The 21,704-nt window shown below is 39.7% G+C and overlaps 1 protein-coding gene across 2 annotated transcripts; it reads right to left on the bottom strand.

Moving 5' to 3' along the window:
• Positions 1 to 11,421: 11,421 nt before the first annotated feature.
• UQCRFS1 (ubiquinol-cytochrome c reductase, Rieske iron-sulfur polypeptide 1) lies at positions 11,422 to 20,335 on the bottom strand. Of its 2 annotated transcripts, XR_014805067.1 has the most exons (3): positions 20,078 to 20,335; positions 14,792 to 16,285; positions 11,422 to 14,136 (listed from the first exon to the last, which is right to left on the bottom strand). XR_014805067.1 is itself a non-coding variant. In XM_003127002.5 (2 exons), the coding sequence occupies exons 1-2, from the start codon at positions 20,289 to 20,291 to the stop codon at positions 15,675 to 15,677; spliced, it is 825 nt and encodes a 274-aa protein (XP_003127050.1). In that variant the 5' UTR covers positions 20,292 to 20,335; the 3' UTR covers positions 11,422 to 15,674. The 2 variants fall into 2 exon arrangements, 1 of the variants encoding a protein (XP_003127050.1); XM_003127002.5 differs by having other exon boundaries at positions 11,422 to 16,285.
• Between the last annotated feature and the right edge of the window lie 1,369 nt (positions 20,336 to 21,704).

A 21,704-nucleotide genomic window follows, 5' to 3' on the forward strand; every position in this document is an offset into this window, starting at 1 on the left:
GGTCTCCCTTACAACCCAAGGCATTGCGAGGTCCCTGTGGGCCTATAAGTGAACTAAAAATGCACCAAGGACTGTGCAGAAGGTGGGGAAGCTTGCACCCAGCTGCTCTGTGCCTCTTCCCAATAAGGAAGAAGAGAGACCAAACAGGCTTTCATTGATGAGAAATACAAATTTTGGAATCAGGTTGTCTCTGTTTGAATTTCAGTTCTGCCTCTTACCATTTGAATCTGAGTGCAATACTTAACCTCTCTGCATTCCCTTCCTTATCAGGGGAAATTACCACCTGCCGTAGGTGTGTGGTTACTTAAGCCCTTAGGCCATTATCAGGTACACTGTGTGGAAAAAACACTAGTAGCAGTTGTTAGCAATAATACCATCATTAAATATTTAATTGTAACTTCTTGTGGCTTCCGGCCCAGTGAGTGCCCTTTTCAGGGCATGATTTTAATGGCTCACCTGTGGAAGAAGTAGAACCAACAATTCCAGTAACACATCTGACTGTGCTCATGAGGTTGTCCCTTATATGTTATTCTTCCAAAGTTGCACCACAATCAGACTCTACAAGAACAGAGTTATTTCTACCAAGGAAGGCGGAAGTGTAACCATTCACAAAACAAAGCCCCCGACTTTTCATTTACTGGCTTGAAGATTCTTATACCAGGCTTCCTCACATTGGGGTGTACCCATGTGGGTGCCCAGTAAATGTTTCTACTGGGAATGGTGGCAAGTGTTGAGTACCTGGATGCTGAGGCTTTTTAACATTGGAGACGCTCTGATTCTTCCTGCCTAGTTGTCCCTCATTCTCAGGTTAAGTCTAGGTTAACCTCGACTTAGGTTAAGTAGACTGAGATCAAGGACATTAACACCAAGCCTTTCTTAACATGGGCAGTCAATCCAAAGGAGGTCAGGAATAACTAGAATTGAGCTCAGAACTCAGGGCATCAACTAGGTCAGAGAAGGGAGAGGCTCTATGGAAAGTGTTGAATGGTGTAAGCCTGTGTCCCACGCAGTGTGTTATGTGACGGTAGTCCTGTAAGTCCTTATACAAGCCCAGTGTCCTCTCTGAGATTGCCTATAGGAGGGAGGGGCTGTGGAAGGAGGATAGCGTCCCAGTCCACCTGCGAATTAACTTTGAGTCCTTGACATAGCTTTCAGGCCTCAGGACCCCACCTGTTAAATGGGAAAGCTGGGCTAGTCCAATTATCTGCATTTTGTGGTGCCCAGGTTGGTGATCATCAGCCAAGAAAGAGTTCATGAACCTGCAGCACCTCTCTCTGTACTCAAGGAGGCTCTCAGCAGCAGAAGACTCCAAAGTCAACTCTGCAGTCAACCCAGCTTCAATGTCTCTGCTCAGTCCTCAGAGCCTTCCTGCCCAGCACCTTGGACAGGTCTATGGAACGGGAAAATGACCATCTGAGGAAGACATCACCTGGTGGGCGCCTTTGCTTTGAGATTGCCAGAAATACTATAGAAATCTTTAGTAGGATTATTGCTAATATAGTGATAGTTCTGTTTGAGAAGTGTAACCAAAATTGGGACTTTTTCAGGACTGAAAAAGAGCTTTCCAACACCAATTAATAGACTGTTGGGTAATGTCATAATTAATGTTGCTAGAGTGGTCATTAAAACAGCATAATTATGCTAAGTGGTTTGTAAAAAAAGAGAGAGAGAGAGGGAGAGAGAGCACAATGGAACACACTTCTGACATGAACTGGTAGGTAATTGTGCTGATAATTTATGCCCATAACTCCTCACAAGCCTCCATCACATCGAATTACTGTCAGCTGAGGGTCTTGCCCATAACCTAATTTGACAGCTGATTTTTAAAAAGTGATAGGACAGGATAGCGCCTGGACTAAATACAAGAGGCTGGGGAATGAAGTGCAAAATGGCAGTCAGCCACATTAAATTCTCATTTCCCATTAGGAGGCCTGGCTGAAGAAAATTCTAGAACTTTCAGAAACAGACTCTATGCCTGTGGTTTTCTAGGACCAAGCTTGAGTATTTTCTGCTGGTCACTTCAAAGTCACACGACTTAGAGGCACCACAAGAACTGATCAATGGAGTTGTGCCTGCGATAGGTTGAGCAGACTGTTTTGTAGGCAGCTCTATCTCCCTTAGGATACCAAGAATATCCTTATACTAAATTACTCTGCAGTGGGGATATCATTTGTATTAGGAAAAGCACATGGATTCATTTGCAGGGAAAAAATGCTGGAATAACACAAATGCAAATATTAAGAGTGTTTGTCTTTGGGTAAGATTTTGGAGATTTTGCATGTCTTCTCTGTGCTTACGAGATTTTTTTTATTTTGTATTAGGAAAGAAAGTATTCAAATAAAATGCTGTCTTTAAACTTTTCAGGTAATATATATTTTTACACTTTATATTATAACTCTGTTTTTTCCCCACAGAGTTTAATTATCAATAGAAGAAAAATATTAGATCCTCAATGATCTCCCCTGTTCCACTCTCAAGTCAATCAAAGATCAAATCCCCAGCTCTTTCTCTTTTGAGTTCGATAAATAAAAGGGAAGCGCCCAAAGGCGTAGAATCCACAGTCTACATCTACAGTATTTACAGTTGGGATTTTTCATTTTCTTATTAATTTACCTCTTATTGCTTCCCTTTCTCCCCCAGAAACCGTTAACTCCTGGGCATAGCTCTGCATTTTTTTTCCTGACTGTTCTGCTCAGCTTCCTCATTTCACTCAGCTGCAAAAGCCAAACTGCATCTCTTACTGCTGTTGTACTTACTCAACTCAGTAGTGAACTATCTTTTCTAAGAACAATCATTTCAGCCAAGTAATGTAAGTGGTGAGGGCAAGTGACAAATACACCCTTTTCCTTAAATAATATGATTCAGCCTGACTGAGTATCACCCCTTCCTAGAATGCAGAAGCCATGTGGGAGCAGGAGAAACAGCATTTCCCCTCCGCCCCCTCATTCTCCTCCACTTGTAATCTTTCCTGTGTCCCTCAGAGGACCTATCATCTTTCTCTTTCTTTTAACTTCAGAGTGACTTCTGTGTCTCAGAAGGCCAGATCTCAAAGTCCTTCTGTTTTGCAGACTGTTGGAGAGTTCCCACTGGCCACTAGATGAAATTGTGTATTTCCAAGTGTTTTGGATCTGATATACTGTAAGTGTTTGATTTGAGGCCAAAAGGAGTTCTGGAGATTGCTCTATTTTATTTCCTTGCCCCCAATTTGCCAATTATATGGCAACTCGAGACTGAACCTAGCACATAGAAGCCAGAAATAGAGCTCTAAATTCATTTCAGGTTCTTTGATCTAATCCTTTCCTATAAACATAGGCCGCCCTTAGGCCAAAGATTCACAAATTTAGCCTCACATCAGAATTTGTTGGGGGCTTTAAATAATTCCAGTGCCTAAGTCACTTCCATATTATTATTATTTTTTTTTTAATGAATCCAAAACAGTTTTGTTTTGTTTTGTTTTAGCACATATATGTTTGTAATGTAAGCCCTGACAGTTGGGTTTTTGTTTGTTTTGTTTATTTGTTTTCCATGATACAAGTGCCTCACTTGAGCTTTGATTGCCAAGGTATCCATTTCAAAGAGGCATCCACTCCAAAGCAGGCTATCTCAACACATAACTGGATAAAGAGCCAGGCCAGCAGACTCCCCCCAAATGAGGCTCCTTAATTTCAGAGATCTTGGTTGATCTCAGTAACTAACCATTTGGGCTACTTGTTTTTTTCTCTTCCTGACCCTTAAATTCCCATTCTTAGGAGTTCCCTTTGTGGCTCAGTGAATAAACCCGAGTAGGATCCATGAGGATGTGGGTTTGATCCTTGGCCTCGCTCAGCAGGTTAAAGATCCAGCATTGCCGTGAGCTGTTGTGTAGGTTGCAGATGTGGCTCAGATCCTGCAATGCTGTGGTGTGGTGTATGCCTACAGCTATAGCTCCAATTCAACCCCTAGCCTGGGAACTTCCATATGCTACAGGTGCAGCCCTAAGAAAATAAAGCAAAAATAAATAAATAAAATCCTGTTCTTATGTGCTGAATTCACCAACAAAAAGTGAATCCATACCATCCTAGGCCCTCAGAATTGCTGGATCATATCGTAATTCTATGTGAAATTTTTTTGAGGACAGTCCATACTGTTTTCCACAGTGGCTGCACCAATTTACATTCCCACCAATTGTTCACATTCCCACCAATAGTGTACAGGCATTCCTTCTTCTCCACATTCTTGCCAACACTTGCTGTTTCTAGTCTTTTTGATACTAACCATTCTAACTCGTGTGAAATGACATCTCATTATGATTTTGATTTACATTTCTTTGATGACTGATGATGTTGAGCATCTTTTCATAGACCTGTTGGCCATCTGTATGTCTGTCTTTATTCAGATCTTCCGCCCATTTTTTGATCAGAGTGTTTCATTTCTGCTACTGAGTTGTATGAGTTCTTTATATATTTTGGATATCAGCACCTTATCAGATATATGACTTGCAAATATTTTCTCGTATTTAAGAGATTGCCTTTCCATTTTGTTGATGGTTTCCTTTGTTGTGAAGAAGCTTTTTAGTACAATGTCATCCCACTTATTTTATTTTTGCTTTTGTTGCCTTTGCTTTTGATGTCATGGTTAAAATATCATTGCCAAGACCTGTGTCAAGGAGTTTGCTCAACAGGAATCCCTGCAACCAAAGAAGTCACAATCTCTGGAAGTGAATCAGACATCAGGGGTTTTTCAAGCTCCCTGATGATTCTAACAGCAAACGAGTTTGAGAACCACTTCCCCTGGCTAATCCCTTCATGAAAAATATAGGGAAACTTCCTGGGGGTTCCCCTCACGTAGAAAAATTGACTCCTTCCCCATGGGCCACCTTCTCTGTCTCTGGGCAAATGTCCATTCGTCCCATAAAACCCATTGAACTCAATTCATCCCTAGTAATTATTTTTCTTTTTTAAAACTCTATTGAGGAGTAATTGACAAATATAGTTGTATATATTTAAAGTGTACAATGTAATGATTTGATATGCACATACACTGTCAAATGGTTATCAAGGTTGAGATAATTACCACACAGATAAGTGTGTGTGTGTGTGTGTGTGTGTGTGGTGAGAATGCTTCTTCTACTCTAAGCAACTTTCACGTTTACAATATCGCATCACTAACTGTAATCACCATACATTACATTAATCCTCAGAACTTATCTTTACAAATGAAAAGTTGTGCCCTTTGACCCACATCACCCCATTTCCCCTCCCCCAGCGCATTCTATTGTTTCTTAATGAAACTGACTTTTTAAAAAGATTACAACTAAGTCTTATTTTGACTACACGTAAAGTCAAATAAAATTTAAAATTCAATTCCAGATATCCTAGTCACATTTCAAGAGCTCTAACTATGGCTGGCTGGTGGCTACATTAGACAGCACCAATTTTAGAATTTCCTTCATTGAAGAGCGCTCTGTCAGATAGCTCTGGTCTAGATAATAATACATGATTATGTGACAAGATGCAAATGGAATTTTCTGCAATGACTCTCCAACCTTCCTGCCTTCATATCTGAATGAAGCAAAACAACCTGTGATTTAGGATTCTTGAGTGACGTAAGTAATTAAGTAGTAAGTATATTGTTTTTAATCATTCTAGAAAACAATGACTAAATGCAAAAATTGCTCTACCCAGATATCCAGAACTGTACCTTTATAGGACTTTCATACTGAATGACTGACAAAAAAATTGACCATTATCAAATAGCAGTCAGTGTTTAATATTAATTCATAGGAAGGACCAATTGGATCCCTAAAGTGAGATAATTGGATCAGGAAAAATGTCTACTCTGATAGTCAAGCAACGTAATTTCAAATTACAAAGTAAAACAGGCCTACTGTGTCAGGTAAAATAACACTAAAAATTGTGTAAGTTAAAAAACCCAACCATCTCCCTGCCATGGCCCTGCAATGTGACCAGTGGACCAGCACAGCATGTGCTTCCACGCACTCCTCTCTACTCATGCAAACCTGTCAAAGCAACAATATACATATAGATGGTGGGTTTTGTTTGTTTGTTTACCAAGAAAACCACATATGCTTTTTTTTTCCAACGTTCTTTTTCACTTAGCAGAATGTCATAGACATCCCTATATGTCTATAGATATGGACATATCTTGGGGTTAATAGATGCAAACTATTGCCTTTGGAGTGGATAAGCAATGAGCACTCAGAACTATATCTAGTCACTTATGATGCAGCAAGATAATGTGAGAAAAAAGAATGTGTATATGTATGTGTGTATAGTAGCAATTTCACAAAACACTGTAAACCAGCTATACTGGAAAAAAATAAAAATCATTTTAAAAAAAGATATGGCTACATCTCACTTTTCCCTAGTCTCTTTCTGTAGACAGATAGATTTATGCATATATATTTATGCTGGGCAGGGGCAGGAAGCAGGCATTTAGTGGCATTTTCTTGCTTTTTCCTTGTTATCTTGTTTCTACACACCCCTGCCGCCACCTCTGCCCTCCCCACATCCAAATTGCCAATTAAGGGATGTTGCTGGCCCCCTGGTTTTTCAAAAATCAAGTCAAGAGCCATTGCAGTTGCTGACCTACAATACACCTTGAAAGGCATTCAGACAAAGGTCGGGATGAGGCACTGGCAAAACTGGTAGAACAAGCACTCAGATAGTTAATTTTCAGAAATTTTTATAAACCTAGATTCTTGCATCTCTCTTCCCATACTTAGAAAAGCATTGAAATCATTAATAGAGATATCTGTTCCCTGTGACTAGAAGCAGCGTTCTACCAAAATGTACACTTGACTGCACGGAGCCCTTTCGGCACATTTGAGATAGACCAAAATCACTTATCCTGACCTCCCCCATCACCTCTTCCGAGCAGTTCCTCAGGGCTCTCTGAGAGGCTGGCTCCTGGGCTATGGTTCCTAGGAAGTTCCCAAATAAAACTGAAACTCCCAGCTCTCCTTTTGTGCATTTTTTGCAGTCTACAACCTCCATCCCAGATAATCCATGTTAACAACACCTGGTGTTCATCCACACTCGTCCCACTCAGAAAATCATATCCAGATGCCTTTATACATTTTCTTATTGCTTTTGTCATTGTCACCTTGCTTCTAGTTTGAGCCCACCATAAATTCACCGCAACAAATGTTCTGAACACACCTTCATTTTTCCATATTTGTGTTTTTATTTCTACGGGGAGTTTCTCAAAAGAGTAACTGCTACACCATGTGTATTTTTGCTTTTGGAAAGCAATCTGGAGAAATGATCTATTTCTGCCAGTAACGTGTGAGTACCCTTTTCATTCCATGAGAGTACTTATTCAACAGCAGAAGACATAATGTTTTAAAGCTTCGCCCCATCCGATGGATGTAAAATGATCTCATTACCATTGTGCTTAATCTGACAACCAGGAGATTTCACACATTCTCATCTATTAGCTACTGGTATTTACTTACACATTTCTTATTCCCTCCCTTTTTTCTGGAGTTTTGTCCTTTTTCTTGTCAATTTATAAGACATCTCTCTATAGTACAGATATTGACTAATTCTTTCATTTTCATTAGAATTTTTTGCGAATCATTTATTATTTGATTTGGCTGATATTTATTTTCAAGATTTTTCATTTGTACTCAAACAGGTCTGTTTTTTCTACTATAGGTTTTAAGTGTTCTCTCATGATAAAGTAGCTCTTTCCATCCTCAGATTATAGTTTCTGATATTCTCTTAAAATTTTTTGTCTTGCATGCATTTTAATCTCCCTAGAATTTATTTTTATGCATAGTTAAGAGCCAGGCTCCAACTGTTTGAGAGGGATAGTAGGTTTTATCAACGCCATTAAATAAAACATCCTTTCTCCCCTGAACTGAATCCTGTTTTTCCTATATTAAATTCTCATTTACCCTGAGATCTAGTTCTTGATAGTCTCTTTTCGTCTGCTGACCTGTCTGTTCCCATGTCAATGTCATAATTTAACTATAATGACTTCATAGTAGGTTCTCATAGCTGAAGCAAATCTTCATTCTTCTTTTTTATACTTTTCTTGGCTATTCCTGGATATTTCTTCTTCTATGTAAATTCTATGGCGATTTTATCCTAAATAAAACAAAGTAAACAAACAAAAAGAAAAAAAGCTGTAGTGATCCTAATTGGAAGCTCATTAACTGTTATGTTAATCTGGGGAGAATTTACTTTTTAATGAAACTAAGTTATTCCACTCAAGAACCTGTTCTTCCTTTTATTTAGATCTTGATTTAGACTTTTTGCTATAGTCCCATATGTTTCTTATGAAATTTGATCTATGCTAATTGGTACATTCAAGGTTTCTACTTGGATAAATTTTGGCATTTTATATTGTTATTAAATCACCTCATCCCCAGAGCTTTATAACGTTGTTGCCATAGAGCTGCATTTTTAAAATTATTAATCTCTTCCACCAAGTGATAATGGCCAGCTCTTTCCTCAACTTATGTGTTTTTGCTCTGTCTTATTTCTTCATCAAGTTTATGAAAGCTTTATTTCCCTCGTCTTTTCAAAGAACTAGTTTTTGGATTCAGTTTAGTAATAATCCTTCAATGTTTAACAGGGGACAATACCTATAACGTGAACCATTACTGTGGATGAGCTTAGCTTTGCCTTCTATCAGCATCATGCAAATCTGAACTTTCAGGGAAGAATGCAGGATTAATACCAATCTTCAACTGATAAAAGTCTGAAGAGGGGCACACTTCCACCTAAATTTCCTTTCTGCCTACCTAATCATATTCTAAATCTCATCTATAGCCTCACTGAATAATGCTTCCAGCATTTGTATATGCTTTATTCTTAATATGCCTTTTATTTCATTTGAAATTTATATGACAAAGAGTCTAATACATAATCCTTGACCAAGAAGAAAATAGCCCCTAACCTGTTTTCATATACTGATTTTCTTTTCTGTGGAAACGTTCATTTGTGCTGAATCAGCTGGGGCCCCTCAGAATGCTATGTCCCTCCAAAAGGGTCACAGGAGGGACTATCTTGTGGGGAGATGAGGACACATACAAGAGGCTGAGTTGGAATTTTACAAGGCACAAAGAAAAGGGTAGATTTCAGACACTCATCCTAGACTGAACAATTACATGAAATGCATTAGTAGCCTTTTTTCTCCTTTAGTCAAGGTTTTGTTTGCCCTTTATAAAAATATATGAAAAACGCACTACTTATACCTACTTCCTACCTTTGCCAGTATTTAATTCATATAAGGATTTCAAAACCCAAATGACTGCAAGCTTTTGCACTCAAATTGTCCCAAGTTAAGGGCAAGGCTGCAAAAATATCAAGTGCAGTTTACGGACTGGGATTTTCAGTTCACTGATAGACCAGTCTTGGGTTGATTGCTAAGGAGGAATTGCTACAAAGATGTTGCTGAAGCCCCTCACAAAATTAACTTTAATTCTGTGCTCCAGACTTCCCATCTATAATAATCTTTTAATAAGCATTCACACAAGGAAGCACTTGAATGGTCTTTCTTTTGTGGTATATTTAGGTCTCCTTTAAGTATCTAAAGTAGAAACCACCTTAACCTCACATTCCTGGCAGTACTATGCTTAGGAAATATTTAACCCCAATAAGCAGTGCTGGCTATTAAAAAAGAGAAAATAATCTCCAATCCTTCCTACCTCAAAGAATTGACCAATTCACCTGCTTGATAATATTTTTGCCCTCTAAGCAAAAATAAATCCCGGGATGGAAAGTGAATAAAAGGGAGATGAAATGGTAGAAGTAATGAAATGATGCCAATTGCATTTAAAATTGTTGAAAATAAAATACTAAGGGACAGTCCTTTTGACATTGAAATCTTACATGGGCTGAAGAATGTTCATTATGAAGTAAATGGAAATAAAGTAAAATTATGCCAGGTTTTCTTTAAGATCTTGAATTCACTTTTTATTCTTTTCAATGTTTTTTCTTCTGGGAATAAAATCTAAATTTAAATCCAAAATATCCTGTACTATATAGTTCATTCCTCCTCTGACCTAAAGTCCTAGAAAAATGATACACAGATGTTACATGATTTTTCTATTTTTTTAAATGTCAGAGCCCTATCAGGTACAAAGTACTCCTACTCCCTGGAAACTTTCCTTTCAAATAATGCCACTCACAAATTCACTTATTTTTTTCCCCACTTAGAATTCAAGTTCATGGCTGAACACTTGCTTGCCATGGCCCCATTCCCCTCCATTTGGTGGTGAGGAGACAAATCAGGAGAGTGAACTTTATAATAGAGGAAAATGTATCTAAATATGCCCTGGTTATTTTGGGGAAAACTTGCTGGAAAAGTCAATGTGATTTAGGTGCAGGGGACCACACTAGATTTTCAAGAGCAGCCTGCTAATAGAAGGGAAAAGAAGGGAACACGGCAAGGGGGACACTGCAGGAAAAGAGTAAGAGAAAAGGAAAATACAGGTAACAAAAAGCAAGTTGTGTTTACAGCAAAGGGTGAAGTTTCCTGGTGGGATGCAGGGAAGCAGGACCTTGTAGAGGTTCCAGGTTAAGGAGTCTGAAAGTCATCTCTTGACCTACATTAATGTATTCATTCATAAACAAACTCTGAGGGAGTATTATTTTTCAGATAAGGAAGAGAAGTATGAAATGTTTAAATGATTTATGTCAGATCACATGCCTAGGAAATAGCACAGCCAAGACTGGAACCAGGAACCAAGCCCATACTCTTAGAGCAACTATATGGAGGAATGGTTTTGAGATAGGATTGGATGGAGGAAAGACCTGTTTGAAATCTTGGTGCAGAAGGCCAGGCAAGCATTGACAAGGCACTGGTCAATTTAGATTTAACTGAGCCCTTTTTTCAATCACACACGTATCAGGAATATGGGCTCTGGACTCAAGGCTCTCTGGGCTAAGATAAAATTTTGGCTCTACTAACCTACCAGCTATAAGATTGTAGACAAGGGACTTCTTTGCCTCAGTTTCTCTATCAACTAGGAATAATAACAGATATCCTACATGACAGAATTTTTTGAGTTTTAAATGAGATCATTATATACATAAAGCACACTTACGCTAGTGGCTAGGAGTCAGTGCTCAAAAAGTCTGCCATTATTAGAATGCTACAGATTGCAGAGAGAGTAATGGCTCTATTTTATTAAGAAGATACAATTAGCAGGGTTTGGGGCCTGATTTGGGCCCAGAGGGGTTACCTAAAAAAGAAACTAGAGATTTTTAGCTTGCCAACTGCAATGAAGATGGCTCTGGAGAGAGGACTTCTTTTCCCTTTGGACATTTTGAGTTTAAGGTGTTAATGCAACATCCATGCACAGATGCCAACTAAGCAGGTGAACATGAGTATGAAATTCAAGGAAGTCATCTAGGGGAGTCATTAGCAAACAGTGATGAGAGGTGTTAGAACAGTGGGCCAAGGATATCATTCTGAAAAACATGGACATTTATTTTGGGTTAATACAGTGATAGTCAAATGACATGAAAATACAGAAAATAAAAGCATCAGCCCTGTAGGAACAATGACCTCTGACATTCAGATAAACAGTATGTTCCCATTGTCTAGAAAAATTAGGGTACTAATAGCACATTTTGGTCCCAAGCCATAGATATCAAATAAGGACAAATGCTCTCAACACATTGACTGAGTCAAAGAGATTTTCCAAAGGTATACTCAGAAAGACCACAGTAAATTTTGTGTTATCTCTAACAAATGATACAAAAATTTAAAAAAATACTATTTTCTGTAGCCACTCTTTTAAAAGTATATCAGGTACGGATCTCAAGATTATCCCTATCTTTATTCCCAGCATAAAGTACATGCTTAAGGTCTGAGGTCAGGGTACCAACTGCTCAGGTTTCTTTTTCTTAAGTCATTTATTTATTGTTTTTTTTTACGACTGCACTCATGGCATATAGAGGTCCCCACACAAGGGGTAGAGTCAGAGCTGTAGCTGCCGGCCTACTCCACAGCCACAACATAGGATCCAAATTACATCTGTGACCTACACCACATCTCATGGCAACACGGGATCCTCAAGTCACTGAGCAAGGCCAGGGATTGAACCCACGTTCTCATGGATACTAGTCAGGTTCGTTAACCACTGAGCCACGATGGGAACTCCTTTCTTTTCTTAAGTCATTTAATATCTAGGATTGTGTTTTAGCAAAATAACAAAAAAAACATAGATCTGCTCTTTCCATCCATTTAGCAAAGCAGTTAGCAAGTAATTTTACTTGTCCAGTCACTTGTGGAACAAAGCTTTCTTTTAAAAACTAAGTGGGATACTGGGATTTAAGTTTATCATCAATCAAAATATCATGAAAAACAAGCAGTCCACCAAACACAGCAAAGAATGCCTGTGATACATCTAGGGACCAGCAAACTTCCTATTTTTGCCTCCCACTGCCATGTAGCCTCCAATGCAGTAGTGTTTTGGCATTTCAAATATGAAAATGCAAACTATTTTGAGGTATCACTTCAGGATGGGAAGAAATATGGCATCTCGCTACAGGGAAGGGGTACTGTTGACATTTCTGGCACCAAATTTTTAGCGTGTGGACCTGTGTCTCCCTCAACTGAACATGCTACGTTTCTGCTCCCCACGCCCTAATATCAACAGCACCTTCCAATCACTTCTGACAACCAAATAATGGCCACAAACACCCCTAGAGTAGCAGTGTAGCCCTTGATTGAGCATTACTGTTATAAAAGGTTGGCTGTGTTGATTAAAATAATGCTACCTCAGACTGTGGATCTCTTTATCATAAATCCAAATACTGCAAAGACAACAAATGCTTATCTAAGAAAACCAATTCCCATCTTTATTGGAGTGGGACTGAGGGACTCATCAAATCTCACAGGGAAGGACTCTTAGAGAACAATTGTCCTAAGGAGATTACGTGACAGGCTCATGGAGCCATGGTTAGGAAATGGCAAAACCAGAAAACCCCAAACTCACCCAACTAGCAACTAGCAACTAACTGGTGGACAGACTGGAAACTCAGCAGCTTCAATTACGTACAAATAAACAAAATTATTTTTTGACATCAGATGACACAATAACTGTCACCCAGAGATTTGCTGGGTCCTAAGGATTCGTGTGATAAAGTTTAAAGATCTCTACCCAGGTTTAATTCACCTTCAAATTAAAAGCTGAATTTTTACTCATCCCACTAATTTCCTCCAAGTAATAATTTTATGCATAAATATACACCAGCAAAACTTTTGTATTAGTATATCCTGAAGTTATGAATAGCTTCTGGTACCACTTTAAAAAAGAAAATAGCCTCAAAATTTGTCAGCTTTTTAAAACAGATGTATTGGTATAGTTTTAAACAGTAAGCTGTGGGCAACTGGCACCATTAAAAAGTAGCATGAGTAGACAAAAAAGCGTAAGATGATTTTCCCCATAAATACTAGAAACACAGAATCTTCACCACATGATAAACAAGCAAAATAGGCAAGAAATATATACCAACTTCTCTTGGCCTCATGATATAGTCAGGGTAAAAAAAATATGGGAGATGCTCCAAAAAATAACAACAAATACCACATACATAAATTGCTCATACATGATACAATTTCACTACTTTTAAATCAAACAATACCAACTTTTCCTTGGTAATCTACATATGCTGAAATGATCAGGTCTTCCATTTAAAAGAGAGAACATATCAAAGAGTAGTAAAATAGCAATGTTTGGCATTTTTTGTCACATACCTAAATACCTGAACCTAAAATGTCATTATGTGAACTAAAACAAAATACTAGTTTTTAGTGCCCCATTTATCATACCAGCTAATTTTCTTTCTAAAATGCTAAAAATGAACCAAAGATTAATACCTCCTCATAAGCCTGGAAACTTTGACATTTTCTTCTTTGATACACTTGGCTACTGATTTTAAGGACTGGAAACCTGGAGGGCCAGTTCCCTCTGGAAGACCCAATCACTTCATCTCACTTGCTGTTTTACAAATGCACGTGTGATCACAAAGTGAATCCAGGGAACCTTACTAACCCACCTCCAAATGGCAAAGACAGACCTATCTCTCAAGACAGCTGTAATTCTTTTTGGGTTTTTTTTTTGTCTTTTTGCCTTTTCTAGGGCCACACCCACAGCATATGGAGGTTCCCAGGCTAGGGGTCTAATCAGAGCTGTAGCCACCGGCCTTCGCCATAGCCACAGCCACGCAGGATCTGAGCCGCATCCGAGACCTACACCACAGCTCACGGCAATACCAGATCCTTAACCCACTGAGCAAGGCCAGGGATTGAACTGCAACCTCATGGTTCCTAGTCGGATTCGTTAACCATTCAGCCACGACGGGAACTCCAAGACAGCTGTAATTCTCAACAAAGCGTAGAGCTCACACCCAGTTCCCAGGGAGAATATCAGACCTTGGTCTTGTTTCACCTGTGTAACTGGAGGCATGAGGCAGAAAGAGGATGTTAAAAGATTCTACCACGTCTCCCTGTGCCACTCTCACTTCACAGAGAAAAGCGGTGACTGAAAAAAAGAAACACCTCAAAATATAATCATCAAAAAAACAAAACCAGGAGTTCCCATCCCACCATGGCTCAGCAGAAATGAATCTAACTATGATCCATGAGGACACAGGTTCAATTCCTGGTCTTGCTCAGTGGGTTAAGGATCTGGTGTTGCCCCATGAGCTGTGGTGCAGGTCGTAGGCACGGCTTGGATCTCACATTGCTGTGGCTGTGCTATCGCCCCACAGCTACAGGTCCAATTCGATCCCTAGCCTGGGAACCTCCGTATGCCGCCAAGTATGGCCCTAAAAAGACAAACAAAAATAAAAACACAGCAGGATCATTTTCAATGAAGACAGTACCAAGAGTCTGGGGCACTATCCCCTTTCTGCCTTCTGACAGGGTGGATGCGGGAACTGTGGGGACATGAATATTCATACCACATGAAGTATCAACAGCAATCCCATTTTGGAAAGCTTCTCTCAGACAATAATAGCCTCTTAAAACTGAAGAATTCCAATTGCTAACTTACTTCCATTAAGTAAATTAAAAACATTTCTTGGCCTGTCACATAGGCAGGAAATCAGAGCTAGAGCTAAACAAACCCTCAGAGCAGCTAAACTTCATTCACCACTCTTCCCTCCCCACACATCATTCAACGTCTTCATACGGATTTCCCCGGGGCAGAGGGGCAAGGAAGGGGAGGATGTGTCTCCCACACACAGCCAGGTGTGAAAAGAATAGAACGTAAACTTGTATGCTATTGTCTCTGTCAGCGTCAATAAAACACCTCCCAGGTCTTGGAGATAATCAGCTAATTCTACCTCATCCTAACCATGAGCTCTGCAGAATCTCTAGCCCTAACACAAAGGTAAATAAATAAGAAAGCCAATTACAGATTTCACACATATCTTACATATTGGTCTAAAGTTTTTAATTAGAACTAGCTATCAAAGACACTGCACCTCTGACATCTCTGAGCATAACAATGTTTAAGAGTGGTTTTATTAGGTGAATGCTTGAAAGTTTGCAACATATTCAATTTACTTCACATGTTTGCAAATACATTATCAGCAATTCTTAAATATTTCAAGTCGACTAACTCTAAGAACAGAAGGTTTGTTCTCAAATAACTCTTCTGCGGTGAGACAAAGACTGAAAGAAGCCTATGACTTGAGTCCAGGTCTCTAACCAACAATTACTAAATCATCACTGGTGAACTCATATGTGGGTACTTCAAGGTTGAGAGGTGCAGGCCCCTTCCTGATCCTGCCAGATGCATCATAGTGTGACCCATGGCAGGGGCAGTAATAACCACCAAAATCTCCTGCATTTGCAATGGGCACACAACCAAGATGAGTACAAACACCTATCAAGATAACCCATTCAGGTTTCTTAACTCGTTCTAAATCATGCTGTGGGTCCCTCAACTGGGACACTTCAACTGCAGCCTCCTGGTCAATTTCCTTCTTGGTTCTGTGACGCACAAACAGAGGTTTGCCTCTCCATTTGAAAGCCATGTTCTTGCCCTCTGGAATATCAGATAACTTGATTTCAATTTTCGACATGGCCAACACATCAGCAGAAGCACTCATGCTGGAAACAAACTGGGAGACGGCATTCTTGGCAGCATATGCAACACCCACAGTAGTCGTTGCAGTTATCAAATAGGAGAAACCTTTTCTAGCATCACTGCTCTCTTTTGAGGACTTTGTACTATCTAACACTTCAGCGCGACGATAGTCAGAGAAGTCAGGCACTCTGATATCCGTGTGCGAATAACGAACAGAAGCAGGAACTGCAAGATAAACAGAAGGTTAAAAAACACCATTAGATGAGTACCCTGAAAGGGGCATACATCAGGAAATGGACCTTTATGGATTCACAAGCAAAAATCAAATTCTAAAAACGTGAAAGAAATACGGTACTCAGACTTCTTGTTGTGGCTCAGCAGGTTAAGAACTCGACTAGTATCCATGAGGATACAGGTTCAATCCCTGGCCTCGCTCAGTGCATTAAGGATCTGGTGTTGCCATGAGCTGCAGTGTAGGTCACAGATGTAGTTTGGATCCCATGTTGCTATGGCTGTGGCATAGGCTGGCACTGCAGCTCGGATTTGACTCCTAGCCTGGGAACCTGGAAACATCCATATGCCGTGGGCGTGAAAAAAAGAAAAGAAAAAAAAAGCACAAAGAAACAAATAAATATGGTACTCACTGGTCTCAGAAATAGTCAAGATGGCAGTACCAGCATATAAAATACTGAGAACAAAATGAGGTCAACCACTACCATATTGATATGAAATCATAATATGTATAAATTGAGTTCCTCCTGACTGAACAATGCTGATTCATAATTCATAACAATTCAGTGAATCACATTTAAAAAGTTAAAAAACACTGTAAACAGCAATATTTTAAGTACCTCAAAATTCAATCTGCTAAGACCCACTGTGCAATTATGCCAAATATCTTTCACATTTCCTGGATTAGAAGAGACTCTAAAACTCATCTAGTTTACCCATTAAACTGATGTGCAATGATCTTACTAAGCCAAATGTTTAACTTTATATTCCTATCTATCAGAAAGAACTGCTAAAAATTCACAAAACACTGATTATAATAAGCATTCTATAAATAGGATAGTTTTAGTAATAGAAACTCAGAGATATCTTTTTTTTTTTTTTTGGTCTTTTTAGGGCCACACCTGTGGCCTATGTGGTTCCCAGGCTAGGGGTCCAATTAAAGCTGTAGCTGCTGGCCTACGCCACAGCCACAGCAACTTGGGATCCAAGCCTCATCTGCAACCTACACCACAGCTTAGGCCAACGCTGGATCCTTAACCTACTGAGCAAAGCCAGGGATCAAACCCACGTCCTCATGGATGCTAATCCAGTTTGCTAACTGCTGAGCCACAATGGGAATTCTGAGATTTCCATTTTAGACTCAGGTTATAAATTCGAGTAAAACCACAAACGGCAGAAAGGTCATCCTTATCAGAATACACACCTATCAAAATCAAATGAAATCTCCAAAAGAACCAGTTTCAATTTAGTATAAGAAAAAAGAGCTTTTTTTTTTTCTTTCTTTGAAGGGCAAAAGCATCTCTAAGAGCAGAGGCATTATCTTTTTTTTTTTTAAACTGCTATGGATCTCTCAACTGGGACACTAGTACCGCAGGCCATAAAAACAGGCCAATATTTACGTCAAATGAATATTAAATAGTTACTGTTTATGTAGTATTCTGGAGGCAAGCAATTAAAAAAAAGTTCATCCTTCTGCCCCATACCATTTTTAAATATCTGACCAAAAAAATTAACTTACTGGCATCACTTTTAAGTGTTTCAGGAAGCAAATCTCATTGCAAACAGCATACTCATTTTAAGAAATTTGCCTTAAAGTTTCTTTTTTAGAAAAGGGGACACTAAAAATTCCTCACTTTCCAGAAAAAACACATAAAATGCATTTTCATATAAGCTGAAATTCTACTTGACTTTCTCGGCTGTCTCATCCTAACATACTTCCTTGAGAAGTAAAATATTATAATATGGAATATATTTCACATGGTTCTCTAGGTCAGTAACATTTTTTTTTTTTTTTTTTTTTACAGCTGCAAATGTGGTACATGGAAGTTCCTGGCTAGGGGTCGAATTGGAGCTGCAGGCCTAGCCCACAGCCACAACAAGGCCAGATCTGAGCCATTACCTTTGACCTAAGCCCCAGCCTGAAGCCATGCTGGATCCTTAACCCACTGAGTGATGCCAGAGATCAAACCTACATCCTCATGGACAGTGTCTGTTTCTTAACTGGCTGAGCCACAAAGTGAAGTCCAACGTCACTAACTTTATGGAGGCCATAAGTATTCATAAACAATGGTGAAACCTATCAAAATAACTCTTTGTACTTTCTAACTAACTCAGCATTTTTTGGAGGTGACAGGACATAGGTAGTGCCTACATGATATTCACAACTCTAGCAAAGTGCATTATGTCACACACTACCCTACTCCTACCTAATGCTTATCTATCGGTGTCACCCAGGGTTTGGGATCAAGTATAAATTACTTTCCCTTAAGTACTACTGTCTTGGAATACCCTGGAAAGTCTCTTACCATACCTAAAAGATGAAGGAACCAAAGTTTATACTTCTCCATTAAAAACCCTATCTACAACCCTAACCATATTACAGTACACAAGGAAAGGTACAGGAACACTAAATAGAAAGGCTTTGATATTATCATTCAGAGATATGGTGGCAAAGGAAATCCAGTTTTCTACTCCCATTCTATCTAGCAGGTTACATTTATATTGAGCTACCCCATCAAGAACACTTGGGGAAAGAATAGGGCAAACACCATTCCCTAAGTATTTTACACAGGCTCTATTAGGTGTGACTTTCAGATGCTAACCAGATCTAGTTCTACATTTAAACAAAATCAGATACTTATAGAAACATCACCCAGAAATGTCGAAAACTTAAGGCACTATAACAAAACAGGGGGTTTTGTAACCAGCTATAACGGAAAAAAATAAAAATCATTAAAATAAAAAATATATATAAAAAAACAGATGATTAATGAGAACATACTATATAGCATGGAAAATCTACTCAGAAATTCGGGGAAAAAGGAATTGATATATTTATATGCATGTCTGATTCATTTTGCTGTAATCCTGAGATTAATGCAACACTATAAGTCAACCATACTCCAATAAATTTAAATTAACAAATAAAATTTAAAATATAGAGGATCTGAGGGGAAAAAAAAACAGATGGTTTGGTTTTAAGTTGAGCTCTAACATGTCCCAACTCAGGGATCTTCTCTGACCCAACTGCCCCTTTCCACAAACCACCTGTACAGGAGATTTTAATATGAATTTAAGCTTCAAAGCTGAAGGCAAGGCTACAGGAAAGAGCTCGGCCTTAAGTTTCTACAGTATTTACCAGTTCCTGGAAAAGTCAGGTAAGCCCCTGATTTTTAGAAGAAATTCTTTGCCATTTGACTAATTCCAAGATACTTTTCTCCTCTGTTACTGATATTTTTCCCTTCCCATGCTGTTTCTCAGCTCCAGTCCAAAAAATAACTGGCTTGGGCAATTGCTCTAAAACCCACTGGCGCCCCCTAAAAAAATTTGCCGCTTTATTCACTCACAAATATCTTGCACCAACTATATGGAAAATGTGGGAGATATAAATAATAAGTAAAGGAGATATTCTCTACACCTTGAAGCTCAAGGTCAGATGAATCACCAAAAGAGTAGAAAGTGTTATGTGCTATTAAACATAAAGAAATCAGCAAATAAAAATCTTATTTACCTAATCTTAAATTAAGATAGAAAGGATGGGTAAGACTTGGAAATATAGGAAACTGGGTGGGAAGAGCATTTAAAGTAAAGGGAATTGGGTGAATGAAGGCAGAAGAGGAAGGCCCAAGGTCGATCCATTCCGGCAAGGAACCTGATCCCGCAAACAAGGCTCCCCATCTTCCCGCAGACCCCCGCCCTCCTCGGCTGCTCCCTGGGTCCAAGGCTGGAGAGAGCGAGATAATAGGGACCCCTCAGCCCCTGGTCGCTCCCCTCTGCCTGGCTCACCATTGAGGCCTACGGAGGCAACCAAAGGCCGGCCCGCGGCCTGGCCACTCAGCGACTCTCGGCACAGGAAGGACCGCTTCGCGTCTAGCACTGGTGACTCCGAGGTGGCGGGCAGCGCGGCCTGCACCAGAGGCCGCAGCGCGCCCGCCACCCCGCGAGACGTGGCCGACAACACCGGCGCAAAAGGGCCCGAGCGGGAAGCGACAGACAACATGGCGACAGCAGCTCTGAAACCCAGGCGGGTCACCGGGACGACCTTCCGCCAGCGGCGCAGGCGCGTAGAGGGGCGAGAGGCGCGGGATCCGTGACGTCAGTGCGCCAGCAGAAGAGGAGCCCCGCCCCTCTACAGGGCGGGGCGATCCTGTAGAGACGCACGTTAGAGGCGGGCGAAGATGAGCTGGTAGAGGGGGTGTGGCCTCGCGTTAGTTTCAGGTGTCCAGCGGGCTAAGGCCGTGGATCTGCCCTAAGAAAAGGGACAAAGGAGGTCTCCAGGAGCGTCCCGTGGGCCGATTTTGCGTCTGTCAGGGTTTTTTATCTTTGGGGAACTAGGGAAAAGAATAAATTATCATAATAGTTTAAATAGGGATGATAATAGTAGTGAATATAAGTACTAATGTTTATGTATACATAAAATATGATTGAGTGTATGCATAAAACTCAGAGCAGAATCTAACATGTAGTAATTGCTATAATGATTATTAGCGTTATCTTACAACAAGCATAAAACTCAAAGCAGAATCTGACAGGTAGTAATTACTGTAATGATTATTATCGTTATCTAAAAAATAAATAAATACTTTTAAAAGTCTGGAGACCTACTGCAAAGCTTAGTAATATTGAGGATGGTGGTGGCTTATGTTTAGTAAATATTTACTATGTATTAGATATTGTGCTTTACCTTCATTCTTTCATTTATAATCAAGATCCCTATCTATATTTTACCAATGAGAAAACAGAGGTTTAGAAGGATGATGTGCCCAGGTGAAGCGAGCCAGCAAGCTGTGAAGTGAGAGAGTCTGTCTTCTGAGTCTGTGTTCTTAGCTACTGTCAGTTTCCCTAAGTGAGATTTTAGGGGATGCAGAAACAAGTCCCTAAATCATTTTCTATCCCATGGTAAGAATGTTACTCCCTTACTTCTCTTTACATCCTTCTGGTTACACCAAAGAGAAAGTCCCAGTTTGGTGTTAATATACCTTTAATTCTTCTCCAGACTTTCTAATCTCCCTTTTACAGAATAGCCCTTGGATTCAAAGCGATTAGGTAGTTGAATCTAGAGATTTTATAATAGTGTGTTTTCATGGTATTTATTTTCTAACCATACTGATATTCCAGTGACTGTAGTGAGATAAAGTTCGTTGTACATTTACTTAGGTCAAAGTGGGTTATTTAAATATTAAGTAAATATTGGAGTTCCCGTCATGGTGCAGTGATTAACAAATCGGACTAGGAACCACGAGGTTGAGGGTTCCATCCCTGCCCCTGCTCAGTGGGTTAACGATCCATCGTTGCCGTGAGCTGTGGTGTAGGTTGCAGACGCGGCTCGGATCCCGCATCGCTGTGGCTCTTGTGTAGGCCAGCAGCTACAATTCCAATTAGATCCCTAGCCTGGGAACCTTCATATGCCCCC

This window comes from Sus scrofa, chromosome 6, assembly GCF_054392235.1.
Source record: "Sus scrofa isolate SSC_HxYL_T2T_F1_AM1 chromosome 6, Sscrofa_HxYL_maternal_Yorkshire_Landrace_v2.0, whole genome shotgun sequence".
Taxonomy (NCBI): domain Eukaryota; kingdom Metazoa; phylum Chordata; class Mammalia; order Artiodactyla; family Suidae; genus Sus; species Sus scrofa.